Source organism: Fusarium sambucinum, chromosome III (assembly GCF_050947815.1).
Source record: "Fusarium sambucinum isolate potato_lamoka chromosome III, whole genome shotgun sequence".
Taxonomy (NCBI): Eukaryota; Fungi; Ascomycota; class Sordariomycetes; order Hypocreales; family Nectriaceae; genus Fusarium; species Fusarium sambucinum.
In genome coordinates, this window is record NC_139292.1 from 2234588 (window position 1) to 2252975 (window position 18388).

The window sequence follows — 18388 nt, forward strand, 5'->3', positions numbered from 1 at the left end:
GCTGCCATAGTTACACTCAATCATGCCCAGTAGCATTTTCAGTGCCTGGCGGGCGAAATCCAGGAAAGACGTCGAGCCAAGTTCCCCAGAATATCCAAAGTCTCGCATGAACTTCAGCAGCTAGAGACTGCCGCTCAATCGTCGCAGAGCTCGTATTGACGGGCCCGAGGAACCAGGCGGCAACGACAACATATATACCAAGCCTCTGGACCCTAGTCACGAGAGATCGCCTTCTCAGAATTCATCCTCTTCACATATTGCCCGGTGGCTGAAACCGAAACGGCGAAAGACCACTACCTCAACATCTACTTTGACAAGGCGGGAAGAATTGTCTGGTTGCAGACGTTCACTCGTTCCAGACATTCTATATACAGGTTAGAAAACCCACTGAGCCTATACATGTGTTCTGTAGCGCTTACCGCCCTTCTTCTTTTAGCAGGAACCTTGAATACTTCCCGCGCGGATCTCAGCGATGCTTTCCGTCATGCTCGCGAAAGATGGAATGGCGACAGGAGCTCTTCGGGTAAATCTACGACAGCCGTGACATGTTCTCCCGCCAATGACGGGAAGTCATCCCAGATGACTCGAGATGACCACGAACAAGAGTTAGATCCAGAAATTTCAGCTCACATCGTTGAGAAAGATCCGCCACAACTCGCCCCTTTACCTGACTTGTCTGGGTGTAGTCTGGAAAGATCGTCGACCTTGCGAGCCTGTATAGAGAAGGCATCTGATGACTTCGTTGTTAAGTAGAAGTCGCAGCGGCGCTCGTCAAAGGCAACTGTTCATGATGAACTACCTAGTCGATCGAGAATCTATACACCACAGCCCAGAGCTTTATCGGTCGCTACACTTCGACCTCTTGAGCGGAAGAAAAGGATCAAAAGTAATCCTCAGTCGTCTCAGGACGTGGCTGCACATTCAAAGGACAACAACCTCCCATACTTGGAACCTGACTTTAAAGCACGTTGGCTTGACATACCTAAAAAGGAGTTTCAATGGGCTCCTACAAGATCCGTGATCACCAGGTCTGATCTCAAGCACGATTTAGAACAGGACTCACCTTCACGTTCTCCCTCGATCACAACTCTTCAGCTACCCCCCAATGTTCTCGAAAAGCCGCCCTTGTCCGAACAAAACGTTCATTCTCTGCACCCGGACGTCTTGCAATCTTCACCAAAGCCAGTTATTCAAAATCAGCCCTCAACCCGATTTTCGAGTCAGGGGAGCAACGTCACATTCTCCAGTATTAGTTTGAGCCTATGTTAGAAATCACCACCCTTGGGTTGTTGGGATGGGTTTCTAGAAAATGCATGGCCGTCTCTTCATTGTGTAGACTGGTCCATGGAATACCTTATCGGCGTTAATAATGACATAGGGTTTGCAGTATAGGCAATATCGGTGTGATCAAATCAATGACAGAACGATTAACAAGCTGCATTGTCGATGATAATGTGCATGCTATCGACCTCTTTAATTGCGTGGTATCACAAAAGATAGACTAGTCGAATTGAATGGGCAGGTGAATTGTATCACAAGGTCTCCAAATGCTAACTACCTACCTAGGGGTCCATCAACCAAAGATTTAATGCACGTGTAGTAGGGGTATATTCGCATGTCATTGCCCAACAAAAACGCCACATGATATGTCATGTCCTCTATCAGTATTTTTGTAAATATCGTACATACGTCGATTGTATCTTACATTCGTTTTCTTCGCCAAGTGCCCCTTTACCCGGCCCATGAATTTCCGCCACCAAGCTTAGGGCCAGGCCTTCGTATCTCCTTGAGCGTCCATATCCAGATTCATGTTACAATAACCTGTAGCCCTCCCCGGCTCAGGATCTTCCACCAGATGTGAAGTCAGAGGCACTCTATCTAGCCAAATTCGGACGATTGGAATCGATACCACGCATGCCTTCGTTTTGGCGTCTGCGGTCGTTATCATATCCTCTGCCTCGCCTGTCTTCATATTTCCTATCCCTTTGGGGCCTGCCCGCTTGTGTCGTGTCCCAGAAAGATTCTATTTCCATAACAGTGTAGTACTCAGACATCTCCTCTTCAGCTGCGCCACGACCCTTTGTCTTTCGCAGGTTGGGTTCCTTTCCTTCGCGCTTGGCAAAGAAGGTTTGGATCTCGCGGTTGATGCGGCCGCCAATGGGACGAATCCTTTGAAGATCTTCCTCAGGAAGCATCTCTTGCTGGATGACCTTGTTGAAAGACCCGTACATGATACGAGCAAGGGCAATGACCTCGCGTTGCTGGTTGTACAGAATTCCTTCATTTAGGTCCGTTCTGGCCTTGGCATCACGGAAGAAGTGGTCATGGAGTTTGCGGTATGGCACCCACAAACGATCGAGAGCTTTAGTAACCTGTATACCGTATGCGCGCTTTGCACCAGCCACATCACCATCATTGGCGCGAGCTCGTAGGTGATAGTGAGTATTCTGAACGGCGGTAAGGTAGAGACGCATAGTTTGCGGATCGGGGGTCTCGATGCGTTCCATCATGTTGTCGAGAGCGCGATCGGCATTCTTGATAACATTCTGGTTGATGTTGTCGCGAATACATGTTTCCATGGCCATGCGGTAGATACGAGGGCCAATGATGTCCTCGGGAACAATCGACAGAATCTCAGTAGCATGTGCACTAGCCCTGGCTTGCTTGAGTATGCTAAACAGACGCATCCAACAATCCCTATCAGGCTCTATGTTGTGCTCGCGGACCAAAAAGTTCCAATACTTGATGCCGATACTGCTCTGTTTTGTTTGGTGCACAACATTTAACAAGAGTGACAAAGTATTATTACCAGGACTGGCATAGACACCGTTGCCGTCCTTCTTGGCAACCGCGCCTGTCTTAGGGTTGGTTTTGCGGGCATCGACAGCAGAACGTTCTTGGACTTTAGACAAGTTAGGCACGTTCATAGTCTGCTCGACAATATCAAGAATCTCCTTTTTGTCATCTATTTCAGATGACAATATCATTAAACGGCACATCGTGCAGACAAATTCTTCATCGATGACCAGACGTCCTTGCCGCCATTTGCTCATGGCCTCTCCCCAAATTATTTTGGCACGTTCAACAGAGTTTCTGATGTTGAACCGCTTTTGGTCATCTGTTAGATCTTTAATGTCGCTGTTGGCATTCCATCGCAAAGCACTGATGATAGTTGCATAGGTGTAAGCAGTCGCGGCTCGTGTGGAATCGTTTATTGTGTCGACAATGGAGAACATCGAGTCCAAATCGCCCGCTCGGTTGCAAACGTTTAGCACTGCATTTAAATGGGTTGTATTTGGTTCCAAACGGCTGTCCTTGAGAAGGTTGTTGTATTGCTTTACAGCCTCGGCGACAGCAAGTTTGGGATGTTGGGATCTGGCGAGACCGCGAAACAGAGTAGTGTATGTCTGGGCGTTGGGAAACTGCGCGCGCTTCTTCATCTGTTACGGTGTTAGAGTTTTGTTAGGAGTTTAACATTCGAGTGACGTACGTCGTTGAATATTCTGATTGCTTTGGTCAATTGCTGTTGTTGCAACATGTAATCCATCAACATGGTCCACGGTACAACCAGTGACAATGTTCTACTGCCCATCTTCACAACACAATAGGCTTCTTCAAATTTGCCTTTCTCTAGCGCTTGCCTGACATATTGTGAGAATTTCCATGGATCATCAGCCAGATATTTCAGCTCCTGCTTAGCGACCCGTTCCACTCTGAGCATTTCCTTTTCCGTCGAGACCGAGTTCTCAACACCATCTTCAAGACTTCTTGGAGTGTCTCTGTTGCTGTTTTTCGGCGCGTATGTCTTTGGTATAGCTGCGGTTATCGCTTCCGCAGTCGATGTTGTTTTCGCTGGTTTGGCTGTCGTTGAATCAAACATGTGCTGTGCTTTGTGAAAGGAACGATATTGAGACTGGAGAATAGGCATGGTAGTTAGTCTCCGGCGTGGCACAAGCTGTAGAGCTCTGCGCAGGCATACGCCACCATATATCAACTTGTCGGCCATCATGAGTGAATACGCGGTCGCAAATCGAAAGAAAAGAGAACCGCTGTCACAAAGAGACAATTGAGTCGCAATGCCGAGAACGAAAAAAGTATCTTATCTTATCTGTCGAGGGGTCTTGCGGTAGCAAAAAAACTCGAGACTCATAATTTGGTGCCGGAAATAAACAGACTTAGCGCTGGTCCAAGATGGACTCAAGACGACCAAATTATTATGTCTAGTGGAGTTATGTTTTTTGCAACCCAAGGGAAATCCTATCAAGACCGAGCCGTTGTATCTACCTACATAGTACCTCCAGAGCCTGAACTGCCGCGTTTAAATTACCGCGCACAACGACATGCCCCTTGGACATGCTTACAATCCTACAAGGGTTCTATAGGCCCCCTGCATCCCGCTAATCTACTTTGAGTCCAATTGGAGACGCGCTTCGCGGTCACAGTCCAGTCAATGTCTATCTCAGAGCACAAGAGACGAAATTAGTGAGTCGGTTTGCTCCATTTTAAACTACATTCTTTGGTTGCGTTTTTTTTGTAGCCAGAAGCACTGTGGTGGTTCGAAGGCTCATACTTTTGTTACCCCCCTACAACGTTTCTTGACAAAGACAAAACAAGCGAAATACCAACAAACTTACTTACATTTACTTGTCTATATTTCCACGAACCGTCAAGCATTCTCTTCTGTTCAAAATCATTACTACTCACAGTCCCCAACCTTTCTCCAGTTTTTTTTAAACTCTGCTTCTGTTGACGAACTCCCCAGCCATGGCTAAAACTAAAAAGGTTGCTACAGATTTCGAAAAGATCATCAACGAGGGTAAGCACAGAATATCCAATCCCAAGAACCTCTCCCCTTTCTGACATTGTTCCTCTAAAGGGCGCGAGCGAAAGAAGAACGAGGATCTTGCCAATCGCATCTTCTCCAAGAACCGCCGCCAGAGCGCGCCATCCAAGCTTGGTGTCAAGTCCACTTCGAGTCCCTCGCTCGCAAGTCGCGTCGGCGTCAGAAAGGTGCAGCGCGCCTCGGGCATCGGCGCCCGCTCAACTGCTCCGGGCAACGTGAACGGCGAATGGACCCATGACCTACACCACTCGATCTCGGGCGACCTGAGCGCTCGCATCTCTGCCCCCAATGGTCCCAACAAGAGAGCCAACAACAGACGAACGGCTCGACTATCCGCCGCTGTTGATCGCATGGACACTTCGGGCGATGCGCCCCAGCAAGTCAACATAGTGAAACCGAAGGGGAACAACGCCAACAACAGTTCCATGGGAATGAGCATCCGGGGTCTTGCTGGGCCATTCACCGTCATGGCACAAAATTTCGCTCCTGGCACCACCCCTGCCGATATCGAGAGCGCCATGACTCCCATCGGAGGCGAGATTGTGAGCTGTCGCATAGTCAAATCGAAGCCTATCCTCATCTTCGAGATGGCCTTTGCCTCTCGCGAAGGTGGCGAACGAGTCATTGAAACATTCAATGATAAGACTGTCAGTTTGAAAACGTCGAATTGCCCCTCACACACACTAACCTCATCCATAGGCTGATGGTAGAATCATCAAAGTGTACCCTAAGCTCGGCGCTCCAGCAAACATCTCATCTCCCAACCCTCCCAGGGATGCCCCTAGCGGCCCTCGCGGCAATCGCGTAAGCAGGCCCACCAAGGACAACGTTGTTGACGGCTCAATGGGTTTTCCTGACTTGATGCAGACTGCCACAAACGACTCATCAAGGAACAACCAGCTGTATAGTGATAACCTTGTTGGCGGCAGCCGAAGAGGTCGTGGTGGCCAAAGGGGTCGCGGTGGACGATAAATCCATCTATTTTTATCGACTCATGCTTTCAAAGGCAGCTTCGAGGGTTACAGAAAACTTGTGTTCCACCAGACTACCCTCAAGGAGAAAGCAATCTACGGGACCAGCTCACGTCAAGTCCCACTGATCTGCCATCAAACTGGGTCTCATGTTTTCTTCCCCTAGATTAATTAGGGTGCAAAGAACAGAGCACCTAGTATCGGGTCCAAATGCCACCACTCAGCTTGCTAATTTCATCTCTTTTGCTCTTAGCAATCGAGTTTTCTAACAGGGCCGCAAGTCTGGTTTTTGAATCTGTCTTTCTTTGGGCTTGGAGTTTGGAGTTAATAGTTGGTCTATTATGCGATAGTGCCTACCAGCACAAGCTTCTTCTGGCAGTATTTTACGATATCATGCACCGACCATGCGATAAACACAAAACGTTGGAATCAACTAAGAAACAAGTCGTTTCCATAAGGGGCTATTCGTGATATTTTATACCTCCATTCAACCTCCCAGATTTAACCCTGTGAAGCCTCCATCTCCCTAATCAAACAGAAAACAGATGACACCAATACAACTACACATTGGGAGTCGAAAACCAAGAGTTCCTACCCCATAATATGCCAAGCGCGTTTCGTCCTTGTACACCAAAGCTTAATACCAGAATAACAATATCTACAGCCAGGCTACATAGCACTCAAGCAGGCTTCGTTGTCACCCGCTGGGTTTTCGAACTCTGCACTATGTCAAATTCCTGACTGGCCATCCCGCCCCTTAATACTATACCAACAAAAGAACAAGAACGAAAAGACTAAAAAAAAGAAGCCGCCGCCAAAAAGTAACCCCGTTGAATCCTGCGGCCGTTCCCAAGGCAGCCCCGCCATGTCAGACAAAGGAAATCGTGAAAAGTCTCACAGATTCCATCATGGAACTGACTGATACGGTCCTATTGGCCTCGAAATTGCAACTGGACTTCTCAGAATCCCGACTTCCAATCCATTGAATACGCCCTTGGCGCTGAGTTTCTTCCAGCCCTCCTCTTCGGTTGCTCCAACATATTCGGCCAGCATCGCCTGAATAGACTCCCGACGATACGTGGCGCCCTGTTTCGTGGCGCTTGCGGATTAAAAGGAGGAACGGATCCCTATTATACTAGAACCATCATTCAGCCTTTTTTAACCACCAACCATGAACATTGGTCTGTCCTGCTGCCGCCAAGTACAAACGTCGGTGGCGGTTCGTTGTTCGTCAAGTGAAGGCGCCTTCATCATAAGTTGGCACATGCATCTGGCCCCTCGTCAAACTACACCATTTCAATGCCACGTGTTCTGATTTCCCATAAAACCTTCTTCTAGAGTACGCTCTTCCAGGTTGCGAATGAAGTCTCTGTTGCCCCGACCCCCTTGCTGTACGCGGCTCCCTCTTCGGTTTGCTGCCATTCGGTTATCGACATTGCCACCCGTCATGCTTTCCCCAGTAGGCGGGTAATACGCTGGGCTGGGCTGTAGACGAATTGGTTGACTGGGATCAAGATGGCTTGCGACTCGTTGAATAGCGGCTGGGATGCCGCTCTGTTGCTGCTCCATGGTAGATGCGCGTTGACGCACGGGTCTAATTCCCCCTTGCTGATGCTGATACATATTGGGCTGGGGCATTTGCGCATACTGGCCTTGAGGCACCTGCTGGGGTTGTTGGGAAACAGGCATTTGTCCATACTGGCCATGTTGCTGGCCATATGGCGAGGGCATACTGCCATGGCTACTTCCCTGGGGATACATGTTGTTTCCGTACATTTGCGGTTGCGTATGCCCCTGCTGCGCATATTGATTGGCGTTTGCTGGGTAGGGGTTAGGAGCGGCCGAGGCAGCTTGCTGTTGCGCCGCTTGCGCCCGCTGCTTGCTGAGCGCCTCGGCCTGCTGCTGCTGCTGTGTACCGGGCGCCGGCGATCTGTTCAGAGAGCTTGACTTGAGGTTCATTGGTGGTATAAAAGGGCCAGTGAACTTCTGCTGAGTAATGAAAGGGTGAAGCTTGGCTTGCTGCGGAGACCATCTTTCCAGAGGATTAATTGTTAGAAGGCCTCGAACAAAATCGATAAATGCAATGCGATTGTTCATTTCTGTTTCAGTTTGTGTCAGCCGCGTTCGAGTCATCGTCTGAATTTTATCTTACCTCTGTCGATCTCGCTTTGCTTCATGTTCTTTCGGGGCATGGGATAAGTTTTGATAATCTCGGGAAGAGTGTTGGCCTGGAAATACTTCTTGCTGGGTTGCTCTTTAGTGTTGCGCTCCCGGGCGTATTGTTCCATTGGCTTCAGCTGGTACGTCCGTCGTCCAAACTCATCCTGTCGCTTTTCGAAAAAGTCGCCTGCCTGCTTGCCCATCTCGATCATCCAGTTCGGGGGGTTTCCTAGCATCTCGACAATGCGCGAAACCTGATTGTACTCAGAAGATCCGGGAAACAAAGGAAGGCCCAGGAAGAGCTCCACCACAATACATCCCAGAGACCACATATCGATGGCTGACGAGTATGGCAGACCAAGCAGCACTTCCGGAGATCGATAGAATCGTGATTGGATATAAGTGTAGACAGTCTGTCGCTCGTCGCAAGCTGAGCCAAAATCGATAATCTTGATGATAGGGCTCTCGAGGTTTTTAAGAAGAATGTTTTCGGGCTTCAAATCACAATGAATCAGACGAGCCTTGTTCAACAGCGCTAGACCATTGAGAAGCTGCTGAGCAAACACGCGAACCAGCGTGGTGCTGAGGCCTCTGAACTGGTTCTGCTTGATAAGTTCGTAGAGGTTGACACTCAGAAGCTCAAAAACCAGGCAGAGATGCTGTCGATGGATAAAAGTATCCTTTAGGCGCAGCAGATGGTGGTCGTCATTCTTGTCGAGTTTCGTGTTGAGCTGCGACTTATTAGTGTTTGTGCTTATCACCAGATTGAGAATCTCATACCAAGTCAAGGACGGAAACCTCCATCATACTCTGGTTGAAGTAGGCGGTGCGGTTTTTGATAACCTTAACGGCAACCACCTCCTGTGTCTTGAGATTCTGACATTTGACAACTTGGCCGAAAGTACCCTGGCCCAAGACGTCCAGAATGAGATAACGATTCCTGTGACGAAGGTTAGAGACAAGAGCCCACAATGGGCCCAAGTATGACTTACTTGTGGCCAGCCTCCTCGGAACCAAGAATATCGTTTACATAAAGAATGTAATCGCTGTCTTCGTTGTCGTAACCATCATTCTTGGTGCCCTTGCTGGGTTTTGTCAACACTCTACGGGGATTGCGAGACGACTCGTATTTGAAGCTCGGGTTGCAAATACGGTAGGTAGCAGGCAGTTGAACGGTGAGTGCCTGAAGGGGCTGTAAAAATGGTGAGCATGAAACTGTGAAAAGGATTGAGGACATGAACATACGCTGATAAAGCCGCCCTCAGGATTGGCACGACGAAAGGCTGGCTGCAAATTAATTTTGGGTTGCAAGTCGGTAGAGGATGACAATGGCTTGAATTCTGGAACAGGACCTCTGGTCACTTGCTGAGGAACCGGCCGGCGCGGAGACTTAGGATCGAGGTTGAAGGCAGCGTCGAGGTGGCTGACAGCGGATGAGGGATAGTTTTCCTGGTGGCCACTAGACGCGTAGGGGTTGATAGGAGGCAGATGCTGTCCTGGCTGATGTTGACGAGCACCGGGGAAGTAAGGAGACTGAGAGTAATCGGGCTGGCGTGTGGGCGACTGTCGCTGTGTCGGGCTGGTGAATTGGCTGTTGGAAGCAGATTTGGGCGCGTACGGCGAAGTGGGGGACAAAGTCTCCATGGGCGAGTATCGTTGAGCAGCAGAAGACTCCTGGGGAGAATGAAGATTAACGGGACGGCTGCCCGATTGATGGGATTGGTGATGAGGTCTCATGGGGTATTTAATACCGGCATGAGCATCGTGGGCATCGTGCATTGCGACGTCACCGTTTCCGTCGGGCATCTGAGAAAGTGAGATGGGGGATGCGGTCGCGTTAGGGTTACCAACAGGAGCAGAAGCAGGCGGAGCAGCCGCTGAGTGAACGGGGGCACCGCCGTGGAACTGGTCGTATTTATATCCGCCTTGAGATGGCGGTTGGTTGGTATAGTCTCGGGAGGTCTGGTTGCTGCCGTTGTGACGTCGCGAGGAGCCAGGCGAGTTTGCGTCGGGATATTGCTGCCACTGGGGATCCATGACACTCACTGACTGACTGTTGCTGCTATGGAAGCTGGGTGAAGCAGCTTAGAGCGACAGCGTCAGGGGTGGCCGCGATGAAGTCGAGGCAATTGGTGGTCAGCAGCGAAATCGTTGAAGCTCTTGCTGTCAAGAGTGGGGTGGGCAGTGCGTGGTTATCGGGCGCTGACGATGATGTCGACGGTCGATTGTATCCCAATGATTTGGAGTGGCAGGGCGTAGGATTGAGGAGTAAGAAAAATGAGAGCAAGAGGAGAAAGCGCAGTGTAGTACAGAGTATAGCGTTGAGTATTGGGTAGCTAAGTTGGCTGCTAGCAACGAATACAATACAGTACAGAGAGCAAATGGTTGGCCGGCTGCTGGTTGGGTCGGATGCAATGTTGGAGATGGATCGAGTTGGGTCTTGTCGCGTACAGTCGGTCCCGTAGTAGCCAAGTCAAGCAATAGTAAAAGCGGGCTAACCCAGGCCGTCCGAATAGAACTAACGTCAGTGTGCTACCGTATGTGGTGCAGTGTAGAAGATAAAAGATATTTGAATCAGCGCACCGAATCCTCGCAATATTGCACCGCAGCCGTAAAGCAAAGCACAGCACAGCACAGCAAGAGATGAGGGGGCGGGAGGATTGGGCACCGCAATCAGTAACCAGTGGAGGCCCAAGCCAAGGCCTGGGGGTGGGTACGGGCACGTCAGGTAGTAAGTAGGTAATGTAGCTGGCGCAGACAGACTACTAAGACTCTTGTGTTGTTATTGTAGAGGTGTGACGCAAACGTTGACTTAGGTATGAGGTTCGATATAAGAAGATGTGCTGAATTCTAATCAAAGAATTTTACAAATGAAAGAATCCATTGCACCCATCAGTTGATGATTGAAGACTCGTGTGTTGCTCGTGAAGCTGAACCTAAATGAGTTTAAGTTGAGTTTAGTGGTAAGAGGCTGGAAAGCAAAAGAAGAAAGAATAGTGGCAGAAGAAGACGCGCCTGCCTTTTTTTCTTCCCTTGTAGTACTCTGTGCCACTTGTGATATCACATCCATGCCAGCCTATTGAGTTTAGTACCAAGGTTTCTTCAATGGCAACAATAAAAACAAACCGTCAATATGATATCTTGTACTCTGTACGTAGGTGAAGATTTGTCGTACGAGACTTTTACAGACAGAGGAAATATCGAGTTTGCACTCAGTATGCATGACGTTTCCAAGCAAGCAATTTTAGACACCAACACATGCCATTAAATCTACTAAGAATTTCCAGTACAAATTGTTATTTCGTGGTTGTTCACAATTTTCAAAGCTAATACTGGCTTCGTCTCTCGCTCTATAGTTAAGCACAACTTTTAATAATTTACATTTATTGATAAGGTGATGGTAATTGACAAGCAAATCACCCCAAAGCCACGGGCCTTTTTCTACTGAGTCTCGCTCGGGTTTCTTGACTTCAACTACAGGTACCTCTCAGTACTCACTTATTAGTGCTATACGAGAGAAACCTGCAAGAATTTGCAGACCACCTGGTTACGTCTGTTCCTACAAGGCCTGAGTGGAACCCTCAAGGGGGTATGCCGCAGTGGGCAAGGAAGCCTTTATAAGGATCTAGCAATGATGATCCCCCTCCTAATATTCTAGTTACTCTGTACCCTGAGGTAATAATGCGTCGAGGGTAAACAACCCAACGATGATATAGTGTTTGGCTCTTGTCGGACAGATAGACAGTGACAACAGTTACACAAGATGTTATCTGTGAATCGCAACCTAACTCATTACCGTCTGATATATTCGTCTTAGGTACGAAGCTTCTGGCTCCTCTAACACGAGCAACGCGCAACCCATTGGTTTACCCCGGAAATTGCCAGCTACGCCTCCAATGCTCAAGTCAGCTTCTGACCTTAGCTTCTGATCCCCAGATGTTCTCTCATTCCCACGCCCACGCACTGATATCGTTGGCATTGGTTCTCTCGGCCTAATCAACAACACAAGCCCCCATATCCATAATGACGTCCTTCCCAGGGTCTTGGGGAATTACCACGGAAGAAAAATCAAGTTTCGTATCCCAAACGGCTTCCGGCCCTTCTCGCCCTATTCGGTAGGACAAGACTTTCGACATTCCCAGGTACAACCCCAGCCATCTCATTGGGGTTTCATGAGCTTGCCGCCCATCCAGCTCCAAATACGTGGCTGTCGTGTCCAATATTGACGACATGACCAGGGTCCACTTGTGCCAAAAAAGTCTCCTAAACACGTAGAGCTGTTGCCATGCCAATCATCATGAAACCAATAGTTACTATGCACTTGTATCGCAAGTTGCCATCATGCTCCTCGATTATCAAGGCCACACAGGAAATCATGTGTCAGAATAAGGCCGAGGTTTGGCAGTTAAGTGAAGGCTCTCATTATGTTTTATTCCTTCATCTTACGTCAATTGTCGATTGTCTTTCTTTCCTCGTCTCCAAAGACAACCCTGCCCTGCCCACCTATGTACGGATACTTGAGCATCTTTAATTGAAGCTTGAACTTCCGCCTCTTCTCGACCTTCCAGGGTCCTCACCTTTTGTCATCAGTCTTACACAGTCGTCAAATCGTCGTAGTTCCATCATTTCGTGAGCAAGAATTATCAGTGAAAGAAAAAAGTGAAAAATAGAAAAAAATGGTCCCGTTAAGAAAGAAATGTCACCGCTAAATACACAGATGGAAAATCCATGAGATGGAACTGCCACCCCCTTCGCCAGCCACTGAAATATCAGATGCTTCGTGGCATACAAGAATGGACGAAACGCTCATGACTTCGTCAGATAAGGAAATTTGAAATGCCAGATTGACACCTGACCAAATGCAACAAAGTCGAGGTCAAATACTGGTGGTAGGTATCCTGGAGATTGCGCTCGTACAGAGAGATAGAGAGAGACTGAGAAACATGTAGCGCTCCTTGGCTTTTATCGACATAACAGGAAGGGAAGAAAGAAATGTGTACATCCGATTGAAGGCAAGACAGGAAATTTGCCCTTTTCTCCCAGAACACGGAAAGGGGGTATCACAGGCCCATACTGTAGTAATGCTTGGAGATACTGAGAAAAAAGTAACGGAAGCAACAGAAACAGCAGAAGCAAGCGCGAGAAAAGAATCCACAAAAAGGTGAGAAAGAAGAAAGAGGGTCATGAAAAACGGATAGAAAGAAGCCCGACCCGCGCCATGATCTCGCGCAACAGCTCAGTCATTACCTTGCCCAGCCTTCATCCGGCTTTTTGACTTGTCTTGCACTGATTTGGTCATTGCCTCCTAGGCCTGATAACCACCAAATCCGTTGTTGAAGTTCTGACCGGGGCGAGGCTGGGCCCATTCAGCATTAGGAGGTTGCTGACCTCTTCCATAGCCGCCAGCACTCTGAGGGGCAGCATATCCCATCGGCGAGCCAGCATAACCCGCTGGCGATCCAGCTTGCGGGCCACCGTAGTTACCAGGCTGTCCGCCGTACTGGGCTGTCATCGCAATCGTTAGCTACTATACAGTATAATTATGATTGTACCTCAACTCACCACCATACTGGGGATAGTAGCCGGTAGGCGTGCCGGGGAAGCCTGGAGCTTGGGCACTCTGGGGGCTGAAAGGTTGGGCAGGGTCAAAGCCTCCCTGAGCATTGGGTGTCTTGTCCTTGCCCCACTAAGAAAAAACAATTGTCAGCTGTGGTCCTGTGCAATAAACCGGGGTTCAGGGTGGGCAAAGCATACACTGCACTTGAGAGGGCGACCGTTGACGTTGTATCCATTCATCTGACAGATGGCCATGGCCGCGTTCTCATGGGAGTCCATCTTGATGAACGCAAATCCTCGGTCAGCCTGGAACCGAGACTCGACCACGAAGCCGAAGTTCTGGAACAGAGGCACTACGTCGTTGGGAGTCGTGTAAGGGGTGAGGTTTCCGACGTAGACGGTGGTCTGCCAGCTAGGAGTTTGGGTTAAGATGACCTCGTAACTAGCGACGCCATGAGCAGGGAATTGGTGGTGTCCGTAAGGAGTGGTGGGAGTCATGCCCATCGCCGACATAGCCTGCTGCTGGGCCATGGAGGGTTGTCCCTTTTGGTTCGCCCAGTTGCATCGGATAGCTCGCGAGCCGAGCCATTCGCCATCCATAGAGCTCAGCGCCTTCTCGGCCTCGGGTCGGTCACGGAAAGCAACAAACCCGTAGCCTCGAGATCGGCCAGTCTTCATATCCCACATAACGCGAGCCTCAGAGACGGATCCAAAGGCAGAGAAAGCTTGAAGAAGGACTTCGTCGTTGACTTCATTGGACAGGTCGCCAACGAAGATGTGGAAGTGGTTCGAGGTATCCTCCTTGTTCGTGGTGTTTGACTGATAGGCCCAGTTGACACGGATTTCCTGTACAGCATGTTAGTTGGGTGTCCATCTTCGAATTTCGGGTTGTGTCGGGGTATGGTACCGATTGATGAACTCGTCGTCCGTTGAGAGTCTGCATGGCACGCTCAGCGGCTCCAGGGTCGTCGTACTCGACAAAGCCATAGTTGTAACCACGCGCCTAAGAGGATGGAGGTTAGCTCGCCATATCTACAAGTTTTCTGCTCAGCCAAGAACTTACATTCTTATCGGGGATGATCTTGACGTTCTGAACGTGACCTGTAGTCTCGAAAATTTGACGCAGAACTTCCTCGGTCACTCGCTGGTCCAGTCCACCAATGTAGAGAGCACGCTTGTTAGGCTCAGGGGCGGCGCGACGAAAGCCACCTGCGCTGGTGGGCGACATAATGCCTCCATTGTCGGCGGATCTGGGAGAGGTGATGGCAGTCGGGATCGGGTTGGTGTTCTGAGGGATATGAAGAGGCGGAGGGGCCATAGGCTGGCCATTCTGACCAGCTTCATAGCCAGGGGCGCCAGCACCAGCCTGAGGAGGAGGCGGCAACTGGCCTGGGTTGGAGGGAGCACCAGCGTCGGCCATGTTGATAGATGTGATGTTGAGTCGAGTCGAAGAGGGTGTTACAGGGAGATGGGGGAGGAAAGAGATGGACAACAGAGGTAAGAGGTAGTAGAGTAGGGATTGGAGCTACCTATTAGCTGTGCTGTGTTGTACCGTAGTTGATCGGTCGAGGTGGAGAGTCGGCGGTCGGTGACAATATGTATGTACTCGTACCTGGGTATTTGACAGGACAGGGGTCCAAGTGGACGAGTCGACAACCCGGAGCTAATTATGACACGGTGGGCACAGAGAAAGAGAGGGAGGGGTCTGGTTGTCTGGCTCTGGCCTGGTAGCCTGGTCTGACAACGGGGTCCAGACGAAAGCAAGGGACGGTGATTATTGTGGAAACTCCAACGTCGTTGAAGAAGCCCTGAAGTTGACACGCGAGCTGCGGAGGCGCAAGGTTGATTCAAGAGGAGATTGCTAGTGCTCGAATCGTTCGTTATGGGTTTGCGGGTGTAATATAAGTTGCGGTAGTACTGCAATACGGGACAAACGAATGAATTTAGATGTTGGCTTCAGCCGTGAGACGTGGGGTCGTTAATTTGTTGGAGATGAGAGCTGTTAGGGTGCTGGCTGGAAGAAGCCGGTGCCACCCTACTTGAAGAGAGACCCAACTTTGATATGAGATGCGATGAACGAATAAGCGCCGGTGTACTCTGTAGTGGAAGAGAAATGGCGATCTGAAGGGAGAATTGCGGAGGGGAAAGCAAATAGCAGCGAGAAAATGAAATCGAAGAGAGAAGAAGGAACTGCAGATCTTGAAGGGAACTTATCACAGGATCACTCTAAAAACTACAAACGTTGGGGAGGATGTATAATTAAAGGAGGGCCCTGGAGAGAAAAAATTAAGAAAACAAGTTCTACACAAAAAAAAGTCAAAGATTGATACGATGAGCGGGATGGCAATTCTCTTGTACTTTGCACAGTTTCACCTTCAGTATAAAGTAAGGTACACAGGCAGGCTGCATGTATTTGTCTCCAATTGATGCATTTATTTACAGCCAGCTTTTCTTACAGACTGCTAACTCCAAAGGCAACTCAAGAGACCCTGCAGGTGATCCGGCCAATGATTGGCTCATTATATTTTGACCGCCCAATTTGAGTCCCTGTGTCAGGGGTTAACTATAGCGAAGGGAGAAGGAGAAGAAGTCCAAGGGAAAACGAGCAAGCATTTTTGAGCTTGTGAGGTTTTAGAGAAACAGGCAGGAGACCTTGCATGATCTGAGCTGAGACACAAGCTTGGTACCGTTTTGGTGCCTGACTGTCCCAAGCCTCAAAAGTGATCCAGCGCTTTAGTATATGCATTCATTTCAGGATACCGTGCAGCAACTAACACTCAGGAGTGTCCAATCCAAGCTTCAACCTTTTCTTCCATACTACCTGGCATACAAAGAATGCGCATGAACCAGAACAGGCGCCCGAAACCTAATATATATATTCAAGCAGCACATGGCAGCATTCCTCTCTACATTGTGTATCTCTGTGATCAACTGTGAAAATAGCGAAAGAGTTGGGCTCGCCAGGCTTGAGAGATGATTGGAGGAGGGTGAATAGTGTTTGAGTTTGAGCAGAACCAAGAGATAGCTACATGTTAGTGAATAAAATGGGTACCTGGGAATATGGAATTCTGAGACTTTCCCATCTTTTGTTGAAGGCATGATGAACAAAGCTCCCAGTTCGACCTTTTTCAAACATTAACTATCTCTTACTTACTACAAGCCTAGGCAGGTATCTATCTAGACACCTGGTTGTATAGAAAGAAATATAGTCTAATACAGTTTTTCTCACTCATTTACTAATTCATTCATTTGTCTTTTTTTACTTTGACAACTTCATCATATAACTCCTTACTTGGTAAGTTTCACTGGTAAGACCACCAGTGAGTCCAAACTTTCAGGCGGGTGCACGTGATGTCGTCTCGACACACGCGCTTGACTTAGTAGGTTCAGCCTTCAGGTATGTTACTCTCTACCCTTTATTCAACATGAACAATATCTCATTACACGTCTAACGTCTATCCCCACGTTACATACATAGGTCGAGTTTTTTTTAAACTAGATCCTACAGCCTATCTACAACTGAGCTTCCATTTCCCACTCTCTCTCTCTCTTTTTTCTTTGTACACGCCTCAACCATGGCGTCCCAAACTTCCCCGGACCCGCTGGACGTTCTACAGGCCATGGTCGACGACGTCGTAAGGAGCATTCTCTTTCTCATGTGATGAATAATTAAAAACCCTTCGCTAACACTCTCTCCAGCTCGTTCACACTGGTAAAGCCCTCAGGGCCTCGCGTAAAGATGTTCAGGGTAATGCGCAGTCAAGCCAAGCGACACTGAAATCCAAGTTGCCTGAGTCTATTGATGGCTTCCGAGAAGCCTTACACAAGTTGGAATGGGATATTGTGAGTTTTTTAAACCCTTTCCATCTCACCGTGTTTCCAATTCTCATGTCTACCTAGATTGATGCCAAATCTGTCTTAATGCGTGACATCAAGAGGATACAGGAGCAAAAGCAGAAGCAGCAACAGCAACAGCAGCAGAGCCAACAGATCCTAAAACAGCAGCCTGTCGTAGCACCTCAGCCCGTTGAGCCTCAGTCCAAGTCGCCCATGGTTATTGACCTGGAATCATCACCACCTCCACCTCCTCAGGATCAGCCCATGACAGAACTCAAGGCCAATAAACCAGTTGCCCCTTTTCCCGACATGGGCATGGGGCTCCCCGATATCGGCCAATCTGACCAGGCGATGAAAGATGAAGCCAGCCAAAGCATGGCTCCAACTACAGCTTCCGAGCAGCCCAAGGCGAAGAGCAGCGTCTCTCCAGCGCCTACTGCGACTGCTGCCGTTGCCCCTATGGCCCCAATGCCGGTCATGGAACAAAAGTCATTAGACAACCACAACAGTGACGTGATGGACCTTACCGCTGATGGACCTCACTCAGAATTAAACTTTACAAACATGCAGTTTACGTTGGCGCCGACGAATAACGACTCGCAAGATGCATCTACCACGCAGGAGACATCGTTTGATCTGGCAACATTTGCTCCTCCTGAGGGTAATGATGATATCCTGGGTCTCGACGACCTCTTACCAACCAACAACAATCCACCGGCAAATATGTCTCAGTTGCCTGCCGGCTCTGATGCAAATGCGGTCAAGCAGGAGCCTGCCATGAATACAGATAACCAAGGACCATCACAGGGGATGTCCAATGACAATTTTGGCTCGGTCTTTGACGATGAAATATTTAACAATATTGGTACAGGCGGTGGTGGTGGTCTTGCCGACGGAACAGGCGACGCTACTTACGAGGATCTCATCAGGGGCGACGATGATACCAACTTCGACTATATGGAAAACAGCGAATTTGACGACCAATACTTCTTCGGTGAGGGGTAATATTCCTGGTACGTAA

General features: G+C 49.0%; 5 protein-coding genes across 5 annotated transcripts; 2 read left to right on the forward strand and 3 right to left on the reverse strand.

Annotated features, from left to right (window-relative positions):
* Positions 1-1874: 1874 nt before the first annotated feature.
* FSST1_010929 (pentatricopeptide repeat-containing protein) lies at positions 1875-4006 on the reverse strand (the record flags this gene model as incomplete). Its single annotated transcript, XM_083234011.1, has 2 exons — positions 1875-3440; positions 3491-4006. 2 exons carry the CDS (start codon positions 4004-4006, stop codon positions 1875-1877), a joined length of 2082 nt encoding a protein of 693 aa, XP_083080625.1.
* A 758-nt stretch (positions 4007-4764) lies between these two features.
* On the forward strand, positions 4765-5815 carry FSST1_010930 (RNA recognition motif domain-containing protein; the record flags this gene model as incomplete). Its single annotated transcript, XM_083234012.1, has 3 exons — positions 4765-4816; positions 4877-5490; positions 5543-5815. The coding sequence occupies 3 exons, from the start codon at positions 4765-4767 to the stop codon at positions 5813-5815; spliced, it is 939 nt and encodes a 312-aa protein (XP_083080626.1).
* A 1295-nt stretch (positions 5816-7110) lies between these two features.
* Positions 7111-10011, reverse strand: FSST1_010931 (YAK1 family protein kinase; the record flags this gene model as incomplete). Its single annotated transcript, XM_083234013.1, has 5 exons — positions 7111-7913; positions 7967-8705; positions 8755-8914; positions 8967-9166; positions 9220-10011. 5 exons carry the CDS (start codon positions 10009-10011, stop codon positions 7111-7113), a joined length of 2694 nt encoding a protein of 897 aa, XP_083080627.1.
* A 3268-nt stretch (positions 10012-13279) lies between these two features.
* On the reverse strand, positions 13280-14950 carry FSST1_010932 (uncharacterized protein; the record flags this gene model as incomplete). The annotated part of the gene is made up of 5 exons (XM_083234015.1): positions 13280-13479; positions 13537-13660; positions 13729-14376; positions 14438-14533; positions 14594-14950. 5 exons carry the CDS (start codon positions 14948-14950, stop codon positions 13280-13282), a joined length of 1425 nt encoding a protein of 474 aa, XP_083080628.1.
* Positions 14951-17105: 2155 nt separating this feature from the next.
* FSST1_010933 (uncharacterized protein) lies at positions 17106-18372 on the forward strand (the record flags this gene model as incomplete). The annotated part of the gene is made up of 3 exons (XM_083234016.1): positions 17106-17165; positions 17230-17373; positions 17431-18372. 3 exons carry the CDS (start codon positions 17106-17108, stop codon positions 18370-18372), a joined length of 1146 nt encoding a protein of 381 aa, XP_083080629.1.
* Positions 18373-18388: the final 16 nt, after the last annotated feature.